At 37.6% G+C, this 20,140-nt stretch overlaps 1 protein-coding gene across 1 annotated transcript in view; it reads right to left on the minus strand.

Moving 5' to 3' along the window:
• ASXL2 (ASXL transcriptional regulator 2) overlaps nucleotides 1–20,140 on the minus strand; it is a 138,367-nt gene that overhangs the window by 24,161 nt on the left and 94,066 nt on the right. The window contains exons 5-7 of the mRNA XM_053588681.1: nucleotides 8,325–8,440; nucleotides 6,276–6,402; nucleotides 5,049–5,195 (exon numbers count right to left, since the gene is read on the minus strand). Of these exons, the coding sequence (XP_053444656.1) occupies nucleotides 5,049–5,195; nucleotides 6,276–6,402; nucleotides 8,325–8,440 (390 nt within the window). The remainder of the gene's footprint in view (nucleotides 1–5,048; nucleotides 5,196–6,275; nucleotides 6,403–8,324; nucleotides 8,441–20,140) is intronic.

The raw sequence follows: 20,140 nt of genomic DNA on the forward strand, positions 1-20,140 counted from the left end.
CTCAAGCAATTCTCTTGCCTCGGCCTCCTGAATAGCTAGGACCAGGTGCCCGCCATAATGCCTGGCTATTTTTAGAGAAGGGGCCTTGCTCTTGCTCAGGGTGGTCTCGAACCTGTGAGCTCAGGCAATCTACCCACCTTAACCTCCCAGAGTGTTAGGATTATAGGTGTGAGCCACCGTGCCTGGCTTACACCAAACTATTCTTCAAGAATGAACGTCCAACACCTAAGTCTTAGACATTAGAAAAATAAATAAAGACTGAGAGCATTTACTACTATGAAACCGGCTTCAAATAAGTTCTTAAAAAAAATTGTACTTCAGGAAGAAAAATCTTACAGAAGACTGAATTGAAATACAATAGAGAAAAGTAAAGATATAGATAAATCTACATCAACATAACATTGTTTACGAATCCAAATAGATTAACATACACAGTAAATGTAAAGATGCTAGACATGGTGGTTTACGCATATAATTGAAGAATTCTGGAAGGCCAAGGTGGGAGGATCACTTGAGCTGAGGTGGTCAAGGTTACAGTGAACTATGATCACCAAGTACCACGGCATTCCAGCCACAGTGACAGAGACCTTCTCACTTGAAAAAAAAAAAACCCACAAACCTTAAATTCAGCTAGGTACGTGCACATATGTAGACATACACATAAAGCAAAAGGACACAGAAATGAACAAAGTCATACATCAGGCAAAACTAACCATAGAAGAGCATGTACAATTATAATATACCAAAATCAACCAAAAGACACTTTAATTAAAAAGTCTTCTCAATGATTGATAAGGTACATAAATAATTCAATCCACCAGAATTTAAACATGAAAACACCTAATATAAAATGACTTCAAGGTATTGAAGTACAGGGAGAACTAGACAAGCCAATCATTAAGATGGGATGGGGAACCTGCAGCCTTAAGGCCATGTGTGGTCTTCTAGGTCCTTAAAAGTAAACCCAAATTTTACAAAACAAATCCTTTTATTTTTATTAATATGTTTTTGTTCATCTTTTACACATATATTATTTTTAAAATGAATATATTTAAAATACCAAAGAATAAAACAGTTGCAGTGAAATATTCCTCCCAGAATGACAGGCACAATTAGAATAATTAGTAAGCCACAGGGCTAAATTGACCACTCATGATTTAGTTAGAACTATGCTCATGATTTAGTTCTAACTTCCCTTCACCCCCACCTCCACCTCCAGCCTGACTGGCTCACTGCTGCATGAGGCTGGTTGGTGAGAGTTATGATAGTGATTTTCAACCGGTGCCCAGAGAGGATCTTAGGTGTGCTGTGAAAAATTTTAAAGTCCATTAACTGATTTATTTTCATAGGCTGGGCCTGGTGGCTCATGCCTGTAATCCTAGCACTCTGGGAGGCCAAGGCAGGTGGACTGCCTGAGCTCAGGAGTTCAGGCTACAGCCTGAACAAGAGCAAGACCCCCTCTCTAAAAATAGCTGGGCATTGTGGTGATTGCCTATAGTCCCTGTTACTTGTGAGGCTGAAGCAAGAGGATCATCTGAGCCCAAGAGTTTGAGGTTGCTGTGAGCTATGATGCCAGGGTACTCTACCAAGACAAGTGAGACTCTGTTTCAAAAAAAAAAAAATAATAATATTTTCAAAAGAAGTTCAAAACATAGTAAAAAAAAATTATATATATATGTATATATATTTAGTAGGTTGGTATTATAACATTTATTAAAATAATGCTATGGGTTAATAGAAATACCAAAGAACTAAAATGTAAGCTATGTAAAATACTAACTAAAACCCAAAAGTGTCTAATGTATTCATTCATTAACTAACTAAAGTCCAAAAACTACCCAATATAATAAAGTACTGCAAAACAACTGGCAATTTTCACTTGGAGAGGCGACCAAGAAGGTGTTGGCTGAGGCCTGTTAAACAACAATGACAACTGCAACCCAAAAGAAAAAAAAAATAGTAGGGCGTTGTGGCAGGTGCCTATAGTCCAAGCTACTCCGGAGGCGGAGTTAAAAGAATTGCTTAAGCCCAGGAGTTTGAGGTTGCTGTGAGCTATGGCGTCACAGCACTCTACCGAGGGTGACATAATGAAATTCTGTCTCAAAAAACAAACAAACAAAAAAAACTCTTTGAACGTCAAGAGAAATTAGAAGCTTAAGCTGAAACATAGTTGAGTGTTTATATGCACACTGATGCTAGTTTTTCACACTTTTTTTTTTTTTTTTTTTTGTAGAGACAAGAGTCTCACTATACTGCCCTTGGGTAGAGTGCCATGGGGTCACAAGGCTCACAGCAACCTCTAACTCTTGGGCTTACGCGATTCTCTTGCCTCAGCCTCCCAAGCAGCTGGGACTACAGGCGCCCGCCACAACGCCCGGCTATAGTTTTTCACATTCTTTTACAGTTAAAAGGCAGGGTTTGTATTCAGGGGGAGGAAAGGTTACAGAAACCAGGAGAAATGTACTACTGACTAAAAGAGACTAAAGGAAAAAATCTAATGTATATCCCATGTCCAAATAAAATAAAGCTCTAATTTTGTCTGTAAATTGATGTTCCGATCACACATAATCGTAATCTTAGAATTCTTTGGGGGCTAACACTGAAAACTGCAAGTATATTCTTCTTTTACTATTTTTTGATCAACATAATTTTTTTTTTTGTAGAGACAGAGTCTCATTTTATGACCCTCAATAGAGTGCCGTGGCGTCACATAGCTCACAGCAACCTCCAACCCTGGGACCACAGGCGCTCACCACAACGCCCAGCTATTTTTTGTTGCAGTTTGGCCAGGGCCGGGTTTGAACCTGCTACCCCTGGTATATGGGGCTGGCGCCCTACCCACTGAGCCACAACCTCTGCCCTTGATCAACATAATTTAAGTGTTCTGCGGAAGTTTAACTACAACTTCAAGTGTGCAATGAGATAAAAAAAGGTTGAAAAACACTGGTTTATGGGGGTTATCTATGCCACTCTGTTCAAAGCTTTTGACACTGATGCACTATGTTTCTGTTTATAGTGAAATTTGTGAATAGTTGCACAGCTTGACATTATTTTTTAATTCTGTCTGCTTAATAGCCCATCACGTCAAAGGTGACCAAAAGACCTCTGAACAAAGAAAACAAAATTTTTCTTTTTCTTTTTGCAGTTTTCGGCTGGAGCCAGATTTGAACCTTCCACCTCCAGTTTATGGGGCTGGCACCCTACTCCTTGAGCCACAGGCACGGCCTGAAAACAAATTTTTTAAGGAGGATTAGGAACTGCAATATTACCCTGTTTCTGTGAAAGATATGATTTGCTTGCTTTGTGATACAGCAATATCAACATTTAAGAAACTCAATGTTCGTCAGCATTATAACAATCATAATGACTGCAAATATTTTAAATTAGAGGAAGAGGCGTGAAAGGTTGTATTGCAAAAGTTAAAAGATGAAAAAAGTAAAAGCAAAGACAATTCCTTTAAGCAGCAATAAGACCTCCTGGAAATAATGCCACTTGAAGCAACTTATGAAATAGCTTATATGGGGCAGGAGGGATGAACTGGCCATTCAGTGATGTGCTAAAGCTAAAAATGTTCTTATATTGTTCATCATTTACTTCCCTTTTATCTTCTGTTCTTCCTTTCTTACAGTCCCACTATTTAAAACATTGGATGACCTGGATTGGTGGTCCAACTTTCTTACCTTTCTTACTGAATCTTTTTCTCTTTGACATTTTCTATATTTCTTCAACTTTATCCTTCAGTATTTTCAATATAATTTTCAATTTCAGCAGCCATATTATTTCATATCCTGGAACTCTTTATTTTCTTATTAAATAGTCTTCTGTTCTTTCATGGATGCAATTTCTTCTTTTATTCCTTTCTGGGAACATTATAGTTTTTAAAGTTACTTGTTTTAAACTTTGTCCTCCCTGGAGTCTGTTTCCGCTGAGTTTGTATATTTCAGATTCTATATCTCATGATGAAGGAGTTCTTCAAAAGTGATTCCAGTGATCAAAATTTAAAAAGAGGCACTCGAAAGCCCACTAGAAATTCTGGGTATAAAGTTTACATCTTGTAGACTTGTGGGCTTTATTTACTAAGATGATCTCTGTTGGTTGGGAACCTAGAAATTTACCCGCAGGTTTTTTTTCTGAGGCTACTCAATTGTCCTTGATACCAAACTCCTGCTGGACCATGGTGAGAGAAGAAAGGAAATAGTGGCGATAGAAATATGCCTTACCACTAGTGTTCTTGAAATCAGGAAAATCACTATTTCATAGTTGTATTTTACTCGAGTTCCCAGATTTCAGGATAATGCCTCATCATCTGCCCATGGCCGGATCTGGTGTCCCCGAATTTAGTTTTTGTGGTTCAATTCCATCTCAAAATAAACTTCCTGTCTCTTGCTGAGGTACGACATCAAATTGCTTATTCATTCAAACACGATCCTTCTTTCCAACTTCATGCTTTGCCCTTCTTCTGTGATATACCACGTCTCCTAGTGTTCTTCAGCTCAGTGAAAAATTCCAACAAATTTTCATCTTCCCAAATTGGTTGACATAGCCAGCCTATCCGCTATCTCCCAAATTTCTTCACCTATATGGATTTAATCTTTTGTATTCCCCATATTCTCTTTTCAGTGGGATTTCAGAGGAGACAGGAAAAAAAATTTAGTTTGTGATATTTTATTATAAGCCACTCTATCTTTCTGTACACAGAAATAAAACAAGTAATGCTGGACAATGCAACCTTTTGGCACAAAGGGAAATCTCAAAATGGTGCTAACAGATTTCTCTGAAATGAAGTTTGGTAAGGGGAGGACAGGAAGACCATGAAGATAGAGAAGAAAGAGCTCAAAGATGAACAGGGGACAACAAATAAGGAAAATTCTGTCCAAGTTTCTTTCCGTATTTAAAGGTAATTATGTAAACAACAATAAAAAGAAAGTATGTCTTACCATGGCTCTCTTAAATGATGCCCTAAACCTAAGCCAAAGAGCTGATGAATTTCAAATGTATAGCTGACAAATCATGGCAATGAAAACTGAAGTCTTTGTAAACTAACTTACTTGTGTGCAGTCTGTCAGACCTCTGAAATGATTTCTTCCCCAAGCCTAGCAAAGGACTTTCCACTTTAACGGACGATGAAAAGCTGGAGTTCGAGTTCTGGGGACTGCTGCTTGACTGTCCATCAGATTGCTTTCCTTCCCATATTGCTAGAGGGAAAAATATGTAAAGACTGTGGCACTGAGATTATAGAGAGAAATCAATCAACCAACCAACCAATGATTCAATACTAACTAAATGAAGCTAATGTATGAGACAACATAGTTCCAGTAATGTGTTTTCAGTTTGAGAATTAAAATCATCAAGCTGAATTATGTTAATATAATACAAGGTCTGTATTTAAACCAGTTTAGATTACAAACAAATCAAGGAACAACAAAAAAAGCAAAGGCCTTGTACACATATGCAATGGAAAGTCAAAGGTAGTTTATATATATACATACATACATACATACACTCTTAAAACCTAATCAATAGGCAGCACCTGTGGCTCAAGGAGTAGGGCGCCAGTCCCATATGCCGGAGGTGGTGGGTTCAAACCCAAAAACCGGCCAAAAACCAAGAAGAAAAAAAAAAAAAAAAAAAAAAACTAATCAATACAGATTTCAGCATAAGCTTCTTGCAAACATCATATATTTTTAAGATTACTGACTAGAGGCTTCCAAATATTATTGGCTTAGACAATTTTGAAAGTTAGTCATTGATTTCTGTCTTACAAACAAATTCAACTGATGCTTTTTTAAATAACTGCATGATTATTCAACAGACAACTTCTCTCATTTACCCTGGAAGGATTTACTTGTATATTAATGATATGGCAGCATAAAGATATAAATAATTATAGAATTTAAAAGTAAATGATATCATATACACATCTGGAAAACCAACATAAAATACTGGGAAAAAGAAGCTTCCATTGAAAAACATGCCTAGGTGGCACCTGTAGCTCAGTGAGTAGGGTGCTGGCCACATACACCAAAGCTGGCAGGTTTAGCTAAAAAACAACGACAATCGCAACAACAAAAAAATAACCAGACGTTGTGGCAGGTGCCTGTAGTCCCAGCTACTTGGGAGGCTGAGGCAAGAGAATTGCTTAAGCTCAAGGGTTTGAGGTTGCTGTGAGCTTTGACGCCACGGTACTCAACCCAGGGTGACAGCTTGAGACTGTCTCAAAAAGAGAAAAACATGAGAAAAAAAGAGAAAGAGAGAAAAATGCCTAAACTGCCTACCAGGTTTGGCAGGTACAGAGTCACTAGTGGCTTTGATAGTCTTCAGAGAAAGATGTTGGTTGGAGGAGATGGACATGCTTGGCCTACATTGCTGCTGCTGCTTCTTCTGCTGTTGCTGCTTTAGAGCCTAGAAAGAGAAAACTGACTATAAGAAACAAAACAAATCAGTTTCTTCATAATAATATAAAGTAAATGATTTATAAATGGTGAGAAGCATGCTGATCATCTAATTTCTTTGAAACCTATCGAGGCAAACAAAAACTTAAATTAAGCCAACAAACACAACTGTATATCCTTATACATTGGATAATTTTGGTACTATTCCTTGATATAAATGTGAGAAAGTCATTAACATATTTGTCATTAACATATTTAAGAACTTAAAAAATAACAAGTAAGCCAAAAACATCCCAATCATGTAAGCACAGGCATATTTTTATTCATGTCTGGAAACAGAATTCTAAACCCTATACCCCAAAGAGTCATATTTGCTTCAACCTTACGTAGAAATACAAATATTTAGCTTATGTATATGTATGCCTCAGAAGGTGCTACATTTGAACAAGAGGTTATAAAAAACTGCTTGAGTAATCCTGAGTAAGAGCAACAAGATTTGTCTCAATTCCCAAATCTCAGCAATTTACAGCAATGGACACAAAAATATATATGTATTTTTCTAACACAATTCTAAAATGTTCAACTGCTTAATCCTGAGGTATGTGTATTTTAAATTTAAACAGTTATCACAAAATTATTCTCCAAAGTTTCTATAATAATTTATATTCTACCAGCAAATACTTGATATAATTATGCTCTTAAATTTATATAAAAATCTGAGGATAAAAGTAATGTTTTACTAATTTTTACTATGTTTATATTTATTGATCATTTGCATTTTAAAGTGATTCAAATTAAGACTTTGAAAAGCTCAATAAAATAAACAAATCATTGGCAAGTACTACTGGGAAAAAACATACATTATAAATGAACAACACTGGGAAACAAAAGAGACACATAAAAGAATACTCTGTACAACTTTATATCGATATTGAAAAAATTAGGTAAAGCAGATCGTCTGAGAAAAACAATGTCCAAACTGTATCAAAAATCTGAAATGAAGAGACTAATACATGAAACTATAATGCCAAGAAAACAATTTTGAAAGGTGTTATTTACTGAATTTTCAAGGCAAAGATAATTAAAGAGTTTTTGTTCCAAAATCCAGAAAAATCCAGAGAACTGCACATTTTATAATTCTAGAACAATTTCAAAAATCACATAATAGTACAAGCAAACTGCAAAATCCAAACTAAAGTCTTAATAAAATTCAAGTAACATATTAAAAACATAGGTAACAAATATGTGGTATTCATTCCAGAAAGTATAGTGTAATATTAGAAAATGTGTGTGATTGTGTAAATTAGTAGATTAAAAGAGAAAAATCTACCTAATCTCAATAAATCCCAAAGAAAATAAACCTGAAAAATTCCACACCTGTTCATGATCAAAAAACACACATCACTAACTAAAACACTTCTCAGCAAGCTAAGAACAAATTAGGAAATTTAAAAATATGAATAAAAAAAGTAGCTACTGGGCGGCACCTGTGGCTCCATGGGTAGGGCACCAGACCCATATACCGAGGGTGGTGGGTTTGAATCTGACCCCGGCCAAACTGCAACAAAAAAAATAGGCGGGTGTCGTGGCAGGCACCTCTTGTCCCTGCTACTCCTGAGGCTGAGGCAAGAGAATCGCCTAAGCCCAGGAGTTGGAGGTTGTGGTGAGCTGTGATCACACAGCACTCTACTGAGGGCAATAAAGTGAGACTCTGTCTCAAAAGAAAAAAAAAGTAGTTACTAAAAACCTATAAACAGATCCTATATAAAGAAGAGCATAAAATTACAAAAAACAAATTGGGATACCGGATGAAATTTGCCCTTAAAAAGGCCCAATGTAAAAGCTTTCAAGAAATTTTCAATGACTGTCAGAGTCATGCATTTTTAATATGGGAGATTATACTTCTAATAAACTCAGACTAGCAATGCTTACCTGCTTTAGTGCTTTCTTGCTGTGCTTCTGTGATGGAGAAATGACTTTACCTGCTGGAATGGTGGGTGATGGGCAGCCTGACTGGGGAGAGGATGGCTGTGACAGTCTAGACGACACTAAGGGAAAAAGTGACAATGAAAGACTTTGTTATCAAACAGTTGTTATCAAACACCATTCCTTCCCCACTCATATGTGGCTTTCTGTATTAAGGAGTGTGACCAAACACTTTTGGGAAGGACCTTATTTTGGAATTCTACTGTAAACAGCCTCCCTTTTCAGTTTCTTTCCTCAAGAAGCTCTGGTGAAGGATGACAGGATGGGGAAGGTATGGGTGCTAGTATTCATTATTTTTTCATTCTTTAATTTTTCAACAGATTTGACTAAAGAAGAAGAAACATAAATCATAAATCATCAAATTAGATAAAACTCAGAAAAGATTCTAAGGCCCTTTGGACAGTATCTATGTTCTCAAGATAAATCTAATGACAACATGATATGGTAGAAAAGCCTTGGACCGACAGTTTAAAATGAAGGAATAAGGCCATACCACCTCAAAAACTTAACCACAGTTTTAATCCCTACATTCCTTCATTTCTTAAATCAATAGTTTAGGTTTACCAGTATGAGGGCATTTTAAGATTTCTCTAATGAAAACAATACAAGTTTGTACAGGATATAATCAATCAATACTTCATCACTAGCTGCAGAACTTAACCAAACCAGCCTGAATTCTTTCTTTAAGAGCCTAGACCCCTTATACATAATAAGTAGATCTTTATGTGCTATCAGGTTCAACAGTATGTGAGTATTATTCATAATGAAGAACACAGAAGTTGCAGTTTGAGATCCTTTATTTAAAAAAAAAAAATTATAATGACTGTCATGATGACACTTGAAGAATGCATGTTTACTAATGTCTTCCTCTTTTCAGCAGTTGGACTGAAAAGGCCTGGATAGCAAACGGACATCCCATGGTTAAGACCAATAAGCTTTAACATATATGTATTAGCTACCTGATATGAAAACACAAAAGCATAGTTCTTTGGAATACACAAGTTTTCAAATACAGCATTTCAGTTTACTTACATGTCCTTAAAAAGTAGATTCATTTAAAGAAGATGAGAGCAGATAACATTAAGATGATGACTTATACTTAGCTTTGTATCCCAACCTTTCTGAAAAGGTTTACATACAGAAGACAGTTAATGTTTTAAAAAAAGAGAACAAATTGTTCAATGTAATACATCAAACAAAAATAGAACTGAATAATTCTTGAGATAGTTGAGCAGCAAAAAGATACCATACCCTCAGGTGTACTTAGATGTTGATCAAATGTAAAAAACAAAACAACAACAACAACAAAAAACAGGCAGCGCCCGTAGCTCAGCAGGTTCGAATCCAGCCTGGGCCTGCTAAACAACAATGACAACTGCAACAAAAAAATAGCTGGGCGTTGTGGCAGGCACCTATAGTCTCAGCTACTTGGGAGGCTGACGCAAGAGAATCACTTAAGCCCAAGAGTGAGGTTGCTGTGAGCTGTGATGCCACTGCACTCTACCCAGGGTGACAGCTTGAGACTCTGTCTTAAAAAAAAAAAAAAAAAAAAACCTTTATGGTATAAGATATAATTTACATACCACAAAATTCACCTATTTAAAACATAAAGTACTTTTCCATATATTCACAAAGATAGCCACAATTAATTTTCATCGACCCCTCCCCCAAATGCCATCCCTGTTAGCTGTCACTCATCTTTCCTCCCACCTAAGCTTCCTGTCCTAGGCAGCCACTAATCTACTTTCTGTCTATGGATTTTCTTATTATGGACATTTCATATAATGAGATCATACATTATGTGCTCTTTTGAGAGTGGCCTTTTTCACTCAGCACTTAGCTTTGAAGGTTTACCAATGTTATCATGTACATGAATATTTCCTTTTTATAGTTGAATAATACTCTGTTTTATGCATATACTATATTCTGTTTACTTATTAGCTTATGGACTTTGGATTGTTTCCATTTTTTGGCTATTATAAATGATGTTCTGAAGAACATTTAGGTGCTGATTTTAGTGTATACATACTTTTTTGCTCTTGGGTTCATTCCTAGGAGTGAAATTGCTGGATCTTACAATGACACTATGATTAACTTTTGAGGAATTGCTGAACTGTTTTTCAAAATGGCTGCTCTATTTTTATAAAACAACTCCACCAGGCATGTATGAGGATTCCACTTTATCTACATGCTTGCTAACATTTATTATTGTCTTTTTTATTTGGCTAATTTTTTAAGAGAACATAAAAATAAAAGCTAAAATTATTAATATTTAACTATGTTTGTTTTCTTTTTAATGTCTTGTGGAGGCTGGGCACAGTGGCTCATGTCTATAATCCCAGCACTCTGGGAGGCCAAGTATTGCTTGAGTTCGGAGTTTCAGACCAGCCCGAGCAAGAGCAAGACCATCTATACAAAAAAAAACAAAATAAAATTAGCCAGGCACATGCCTTTGGTTCCCAACTCCTCAGGAGGCTGAGACAGAGGATTACTTGAGCCCAGAAGTTTGAGGTTGCAATGAGCTACTCCACTTAGGTGACAGAATGAGATCCTGTCTCCAAAAAAAAAGGAAAAAAAAAAAAGCCTTGTGGAAATCTGAGACAATACATTTTTCTCACCTGCTCCAAACACTGCCTGGTTATAAACAAAAACAAACAAAAATATCCCCACTAAAAAATATAATAATTCTATTTTATAGTCTGGAAAAGAGACTATAAAGATATTTGTAATTACCAGAACAAACTGCTTGGAATATTTCCCCTTAAGGCAAAAGCCCTTTCTAACAAAGGAAACCACAAGCCAACTGAAATAAATCATGAAAATTACAAGACCCACCAGTGATAAACATCTCCTGGAGTTGACTTAATGCCAAGTGCTGATTTCAACTTTTATGAAACTTAACACATTGACTTCCTTAGGGTCATCTATGGTATTTTACCAGGTCGAGAATTGTGTGAGTTATATATACCTCACAAGGTCGGGCTCAAAACTAGTGTAAGTTCAATACAACTCAACATGGCAGTTAATGTGTTAAACATAGCTGTAATCTTTTATATATTAAAGGCTCAGAACTACAAAAAGCAACCAAGACTTAAATACAAAGATTGAAATGCCATGTTGAAAAACTTACATAATTTCTTTTAGTGGCAACACTATTTGTCTTTAAAGACACACAATTTTATTAACTACAGCAATCACGTACCTTCTATTTGCCTGAAACAGTTCATTTTAACAGTTCATTGAACTCTCAAAACTACCTTTTCATAGGGCAGTTCTCTTTGTACACTGTACCCTACCTCAAATTCTACTCTCAGAGATAACTAATATAGTTTGGTTTTTGATCATATTTATGATATTTTTCTATGCAAATAAAAATAAGAAAAAAATTTAAGGACATATTTATATACAAATAAATCTCAAAGATACATATTTATCGACACATTATGATAGTATTATCTAAATTTTACATATCAGGAAATTTAATTAGTTTGCCAAAAGATAGACATCTTGAAAGAGCCAAGATTTGAACTGAGTTGTAAGAATGATAAATGGGTACACCAATAGCAGGTTGATGATGGTGGACACCAAAAGGGTATATCTACATCTTAAACCCCAGAACCTGTGGGTATTACTTTATTTGAGAAAGGGTCTTGGCACATGTAATTAATTTGAAGATTCTGAAACAAGAAGATCAATCTTGGATTATCTGAGTGGGTCAGAAATCCAACAAGTATCTTTATAAGACAGAGTGACGTGAAGACTAAGGCATAGACTGGAGTAATGTGATCACAAAGCAAGTAAGTCAGCAACCACCAAAAACAGAAAAAGGAAAGAACAGACTCTCCCCTGAAGCTTCTGTTGGGAGTGTGGACCTAAGGATACCTGCCTTTCAGACTTCTGGCTTCCAGAACTGTGAGAGAATAAATTTCTGTTGGTTTACGCCATGCTGTGTTAACTTGTAACCATAAAAAACTCATACATTACCTAAACTAATGAGTTCTCATAGATGTTTATATATTTCTAATTTTTAAATCAAAAGTAATTATTAAGCCTATCTAATGTTTAAAAAAAGATTTGGCACTCAAATAGTCCCATTTTGAGCCATTGGGAACTCCTTCATGTTGTAATCCGTCTTTGGGACAATGGCTCCAGCAGTACTTCACTGCTTCCTTGCTATCTGCTGCAGAAAGAAGTTCTAGGCAAATATTACATAATTTTTTCCCAAGACTAGATGAGTCCTCCTAGATAGTCCTGATGTTTTTCAGTTGTAAATGGTATTGAAAGACCATACTCTACAAACTAGGAGTGCTCATTGCTACTGAGTTACACCACTAGTTTTAAGATTTTTCAGTGACTGAAACACCAAAACAAGTCTTCTTTTAGAGAAAAGAAAACTAAATTGATGCTTAGATATCAAATTTGAATTTAAGATTATAGGTTTGTCGCTCAATTTTCTGATTTTACTTTTTAGTCTATTTCTTCTTCCCTAATAATCCTGGTTCCTAACAACATGACTATTAAATATTAATTTGCTTTCTCTGACAGATCTAGTTTGAAAGAAACTATATCATTTTAATTATTAAAAATAAGACTCCTGGGCGGTGCCTGTGGCTCAGTGGGTAGGGCGCCAGCCCCATATACTGAGGGTGGTGGGTTCAAGCCCGGCCCCAGCCAAACTGCAACAAAAAAAATAGTTGGGCATTGTGGCAGGTGCCTGTAGTCCCAGCTACTCAGGAGGTTGAAGCAAGAGAATCACCTAGGCCCGGGAGTTGGAGTTGGAAGTTGCTGTGAGCTGAGATGCTACAGCACTCTACCGAAGGCAATAAAGTTGAGACTCTGTCTCTATGGCGGGGGGGGGGGGGGGGGTTACTCCTAAATGCTGTTTAAGATTTGTGTCTGGTCTTTCACACGTATTATACCCCACAGTAAGTTATCCATGCCATTATGCCATGAATTTAACCTTAGGCTCCCTTCCTTAAATAAATTCCTAGAAAATTATCCCAATTCATCATCATTATATCTCTATTCTCCAACAGAAAATCTTTCTTTTTTTTTTTTTTTTGACTGTGTGTCACTTGTCACAATGGGCAGACTGCCGTGACATCATAGCTCACAGCAACATCAAACTCTTGGGCTCAAGTGATCCTCTTGCCTCAGCCTCCCAGCTATAGGTGTCCACCACAGTGCCCAGCTTTTGCTTTTTTTTTTTTTTTTGAGTCAGTTTTATTTTTATTTTTTAGTAGAGACAGAGTCTCACTTTACCGCCCTTGGTAGAGTGCCATGACATCACAGGACTCACAGCAACCTCTAACTCTTGGGCTTAGGCGATTCTCTTGCCTCAGCCTCCCGAGCAGCTGGGACTACAGGCGCCCACCACAGTGCCCGGCTATTTTTTGGTTGCAGTTTGGCTGGGGCTGGGTTTGAACCCGTCACCCTCGGTATTGGGGCCGGCACCCTTCTCACTGAGCCACAGGCACCGCCCTTGCTTTTCTTTTTTAGACAGAGCCTAACTATGTTGCCCTAGGTAGTGTGCCGTGATGTCACAGCAACCTCAAACTCTTGGGCTTAAAGTGATTCTCTTGCCTCAGCCTCCCACGCTGGGACTACAGGTGCCCGCTACAATGCCCAGCTACTTTTTTTGTTGTTGTTTAGCAGGTCTGGGCTAGGTTCAAACCCACCAGCCCTGTTGTATATGGCTGGCATCCTGACCACTGAGCTATGGGTGCTGAGCCCCAGCTAGTTTTTTTTCTATGTTTAGTAGGGAGATGGGGTCTTGCTCTTGCTCAGGCTTGTCTCGAACTCCTGAGCTCAAGCAATCTACTCGCCTCAGCTCCCAAAGTGCTAGGATTACAGGTGTGCACCAAAGTACCCTGTCAAAAATCATTTATTTTTATTTATTTGTTTAGAAAATAATTTTTTTGTTAGAGACAGAGTCTCACTATATCACCCTCAGTAGAGTATTGTAGCATAACAGTTCACAGCAACCTCAAACTCTTGGGTTTAAGCAATTCTCTTGCCTCAGCCTCCCAAGTAGCTGGGACTACAGGCGCCTGCCACAATGCCTGGCTATTTTTTTGTTGTAGTTGTTTAGCTGGCCCGGGCCAGGTTCGAACCTGCCACCCTCGGTGCATGTTGCTGGCACTGTAACCACTGTGTTATGGGCACCAAGCCTAGAAAATAATTTAATAGTTTTTTGTCCTTCCATTGTTTTTTATATATCTATATAGTACAGTTCAGTGGTTCTCAACCTTCCTAATGCCACGGCCCTTTAATACAGTTCCTGTGGGTCCCAACCCAGAGGTTGAGAACTGCTGGTATAGATAACTGTAATATTTTTACTTATTTCTTTAAACAAAAGATCATATACTATTAAATGTCCCGAACTTTAATTTTTTTCACTTAACAGATCTTAGAGAATATTCTGGAAAGAACAAAGAGCTCTTCTATATTCCTTTAAATAGCTGCATAGAATTCCATTGTGTACTAGACATAACCATAAGTTCTTCCACCAGTCTTTGTTGATGGGCATTTGGGTTCTTCCTGGTCTTTTGCTCTTAGCACTGCAATTTCTTAACCAGTAATTCCTAAGGTGTGGTACCCAGAACAAAATCATCACTACCTAAAAAACTATTAGAAATGCAAATTATTGGGCGGTGACTGTGCTCAGTGGGTAGGGCACTGGCCCCGTATACCAAGGGTGGCGGGTTCAAACCTGGACCTGGCCAAACTGCAACAACAAAAAAAATAGCTGGGTGTTGTGGCGGGCACCTGTAGTCCCAGCTACTTGGGAGGCTGAGGCTAGAGAATCGCCTAAGTCCAGGAGTTGGGAGGTTGCTGCGAGCTGTGAGCACCACAGCACTCTACCAAGGGCAATAAAGTGAGACTCTGTCTCAAAAAAAAAAGAAAAAAAAAAAAAAAAAAAGAAAGAAAGGAAAGAAAAGAAATGCTAATTATTGGGTTCGAGCCCAGATCTACTGAATCAGAAACTCTGAAGGTAGATTCCAGGAATGTGCATGATTAAACTCTCCAAGTGATTCTGAGGCATGCTGAAGTTTCAGAAGCATTGGTCTTAATCTATAGCATTTTATATTTTTGACAGCGTATCTTTGAGATCAATTCTTTGGGGTTTGCTAGGCCAAAAGATAAACACATACGCTTGCAGAAGCAAGAGAGAAAAGAATTTCACAATTCTCAGATTTTTCTTTTTTTTTTTGAGACAGAGTCTCACTCTGTTGCCCTGGGTAGGGTGCCAAGGCATCATAGCTCACAGCAATCTCAAACTCCTGAGCTTGAACAATCCTCTTGCCTCAGCCTCCTAAGCAACTGGGACTATAAGCATCCACCACAATCGCAAGGTAGTTTTTCTATTTTTAGTAGAGATAGAGGGTCTTGCTCTTGCTCAGGCTAGTCTTCAACTCCTAAACTCAAGCAATCGGCCTCCCAGAGTGCTAGGATTACAGGCATGAGCAGCTACCTTGCCCAGCCTAACATTTTAATGAATTTGTTGTGTCTTTTTGTTGGAAAGCATTTGATTATTTGGCTGCTGCATAGAGCAGTTTCAGTTGATACTCTATGGACTGGTTATTAGTCATTTGTGACCTTAGGAAAGTTTTGATTTCAGTGAGGTGGGTGAATATAGGTACACAGCAATAAGTGGTTGAAAAGTAAGAAAGCATTTTTCAGGCATGCTGCAAAAGGCATGGTCTCCTACTACATTTTCCAGTCAAATATGTCAATTTGAACTTTCTAAGCATCAAACAATGACTTCATAATGTCATCTACTGAGAGCTCAAACAATTCCATCTTGATGTAGTTCTTTAGATGCCTTCGTGATTATCAACTAGTTGAGGTCGAAATTAAGTGTGATGTCATGATTCTCAGAATCAGTGAAACTCTCATTGTATTTTCCAAGTAATAGGTCTGTAACAGCTGTGTATTCTTCAAATGATTTGCAGATATCATCACTTACCAGTGAATTTTGCTAACTGGGGAGAATGTTTGTCTCATATTTCCTCATTGAAAAATGATAGCTTTATCTGAAATGCTTGAATTTTTCCCCTCACATCATATATAGGTTTTGCTTTGCCTTGCAAAGAAATAATTCAAGTTGTTTTGATTTGACATGATGTCACACAGAAATGCTATATTCCTATACAAATCTTCTTCCAATAATTCATATTGTTGATTCTGTTCTTCATAAAACTTAACTCTGTTCTTGCAAAGATAAAATTTTGACTAACACAAATGTCCCTGCCACAGCCAATGCACTTTGGAATGATGGGACAAATCCACACTGAATATTCATTGCTCAACTTTAGGATGTTATGAAAATGACCATACAGTGTTGCATTTGCAGAAATATATTACAGTTAACAATACTTAAAACTTAATATAGTAGCTTTAACGCAGAGATTCTGCTGATGCAAGATACAGTGAGAAAAATGAAGAGTATCTGGATCTGTTCATACTTTTTTTATTTGTGCAACAAATCCTTCATGATTTCCTGTCATGGAAGGTGAACCATCTGTACACACGCTCACTAAATTTACCAAATTCAGTCCAACTGTACGGTGTTTACCTTGAAAATTGTTCTCTATTTCCAGTGTTCTGTTCACAAGCGGGTGCAAAGCAAGTAACTCTTTGTAGCACAAAACATCTGTTATGACCTGAATGAAGTACAAAACCTGTGCCAACTCAGTAGTATGAGTTGATTCATTCAAAGAGAATGAACAGGGCGGCGCCTGTGGCTCAGTGAGTAGGGCGCCGGCCCCATATGCCGAGGGTGGCGGGTTTGGACCCAGTCCCGGCCCAACTGCAACAGAAAAATAGCTGGGCGTTGTGGCAGGCGCCTGTAGTCCCAGCTGCTCGGGAGGCTGAGGCAAGAGAATCGCATAAGCCCAAGAGTTAGAGGTTGCTGTGAGCCGTGTGACGCCACAGCACTCTACTCCAGGGCAGTACAGTGAGACTCTGTCTCTACAAAAAAAAAAAAAAAGAGAATGAACAATATACATTATCCTTTGAAGTATTTCATTAAATTTTTCTGTTAAGCTGAAGGCGAATTCATGCTGCTGATCTGTTATGGTTCTCCTTGAAAGAGGCAGTTGTTTGTACTCTGAAACGTTATTAGGTCTATGTATTCCACAACTTATATAATGCATTCTTTCGCAATTTGTACATCACTGAATGGCTTCCCTTTCTTCCTGAGTATATAAGCTACTTCACAAGTTTCTTCAATGGCATTATTTCCAGGTCTTACTGCTGCTTAAAACAATTGTCTTTGCTTTTCGTCTTTTAAATTCTGCAATATGACCTTTTATACCTCTTTCTCTAATTTAAAATACCTATGGTCCTGAGGTATTGTTATAATGCTTATGAAGACTGAATTTCTTCACTGTTGATATTGCAGCAACACAAAACAAGCAAATTATCTTATGTTTAGGAGAAACAAGACAATAGCTGCAATTCCCAATTCTCATTAACATGTATGTTTTCTTCCTTCAGTGGTCTTTGGGTTTTCTTTTGACATGATGGGCTGTTAAGCAGACGAAATTAAAAAACACCGTTGAGCTGTGCAACTATTCACAAATTCCACTTCAAACAGAAATATAGTATACCACTGTCAAAAGTCTGATAACAGATTGGTGTACTCAATCCCCATAAACTCTAATCAACTAGTCTCATGTGGTAGTGGCAGCAGTCAGGCAGGAGAAGTTAGAACTAAACCATGACCACAGCAGCCATCAATTTAGCCCTTTTGGCTTACCAATGTTCTAATTGTGCCTGTCAATCTGAGAGGATTATTTTGTTGAAACTTATTTATCTTTTGGTATTTTACGTGCATTCATTTAAAAAATAAAATAAAATCCTGGTACAGTGGCTTGCTCATGTCTGTTATTTAGCACTCTGGGAGGCCAAAGTGGGTGGATTGCCTGAGCCCAGGAGTGCAAGACAAGCCTGAGCTAGAGTGAGAACCAGTCTCCACTAAAAATAGTCGGGCATTGTGGCTGGCACTTGTAGTCCCAGCTACTTGGGAGGCTGAGGCATGAGGATCACTTGAGCCCAGGAGTCTGAGGATGCTGTGAGCTTGATGCCACAGCACTCAACCTTAGGGTAACAAGAGTGAGACTCTGTCTCAAAGAAAGAAAAATAAATAATAAATAAAAATATAAAAATAATAAAATGCATTAATCACCGTAAAAAGATTTGTTCTGTAAAATATGGATTCAGTCAAAAGGCTACACTTACACACTTAGAAGGCCACATGTGCCCTTAAGGCTGCAAGTTTCCCACCCCTCTACTACAGTGTCTACAAACAACCTACTACAGTTAATACCATTTTTAAGTGACATAATATTAAAAGCTTTACCTTAAAGGCAAACAATGAAAAGGATAATTGATATTACCACTTCTATTTCACTTTTTACTGGAAGCCCTAGCCAATATAATATGGCAAAAAGAGGAGAGGAGAGTTGAAAAAATTGTGTTATTCATAAATCAAGTTTATACAGACAGGCAATCCTAAGATTAAAATTATATATAAAGTATCAGATTTTTAAAATTAATTCAGCAATGTTGTTGCAATGTCAATACTAGGGAGGCAATTCACGGGGGGCCCTGAATGTTGCTGGGTATGCCTAGAATGTAAGCCCTGGAAAATAGTCTTTATCTAGGCCATCTCTCAAGGTAATGTTTCAGCAAGTAACCTTGCTCTCTTCCCAAGCGAAGTATGTTTGCTTCTGCTTACCATAAAACCAGTGACTCCCTCAAGCTCAATGTTTCCTGGCTGAGATGCAAACCCACTGCATAAGTAGCACGCACCTGGTCCTGTATCTCACCACCCCTGTGACACTTGTTAATAAAGGGGAACTGACACAAAGGCATGCTGACATTCATATTGCTTGCTATGTTGTGCATAATGTGGTCATTTTTCTCTGACCCAGAAGTCTTGTATCTTCTGTCAATATCTGTGAACTCATAAAATGCTAACTTGTTAGTTTATAAATAAGATAAAATCCTAAACCCTTCACAGACGCTGACAGTCAATTAATGAAAATTAACAATATTTCTGTATATCGACAAACACTTATAAGATCAAAAAATTCTAAAGCTACTCAATAAAAAATGTCAAGGAAAAATTCTAATAAAAAGTGTAGAAGACCTCGACACAGAAAAATCCATGGCATTAATAAAAGAAATTAAATTATAAAAAATAGAGCAATAAAGCCAGGCAAGGTAGCTCATGCCTGTAATCCTAGCACTCTGGAGAGTGAGGCAAGAGGATCAATTGAGATTAGGAGTTCAAGATCAGCCTTTGCGAGAGCAAGATCCCATCTCTACTAAATATAGAGTGTGGTACTGTGGTAGTCCTAGGTACTGGGAAGGCAGGAGGATCACTTGAATCCAGGAGTCTGAGGTTGCTGTGAGCTACGCTGACGCCATGGTACTCTAGTCTGGGCAACAGAATAAGAATCTGTCTCCAAAAAAAATGGAGTAATGATTGAAAGGCACAGTAATGTAAACATATCAATAGAACTCAAATTGATCTATAGATTCAATGAAATCCTACCCAAAATCCTAACAGGTTGATGAGGGAGGGAACATGCAGAAATTGATAAGATGCTTCTAAGATTTACATGGAGAGGCAGATAGATATCAAGATCAATTACAAAGCTACAGTAATTCAAAGACCATGCTATTATTATAAGGAAACATGTCAATGGAACAAAACCAAGTCCAGAAACCAACTCATAAATGCATAGTCA

This window comes from Nycticebus coucang, chromosome 4 (assembly GCF_027406575.1).
Source record: "Nycticebus coucang isolate mNycCou1 chromosome 4, mNycCou1.pri, whole genome shotgun sequence".
NCBI lineage: Eukaryota > Metazoa > Chordata > Mammalia > Primates > Lorisidae > Nycticebus > Nycticebus coucang.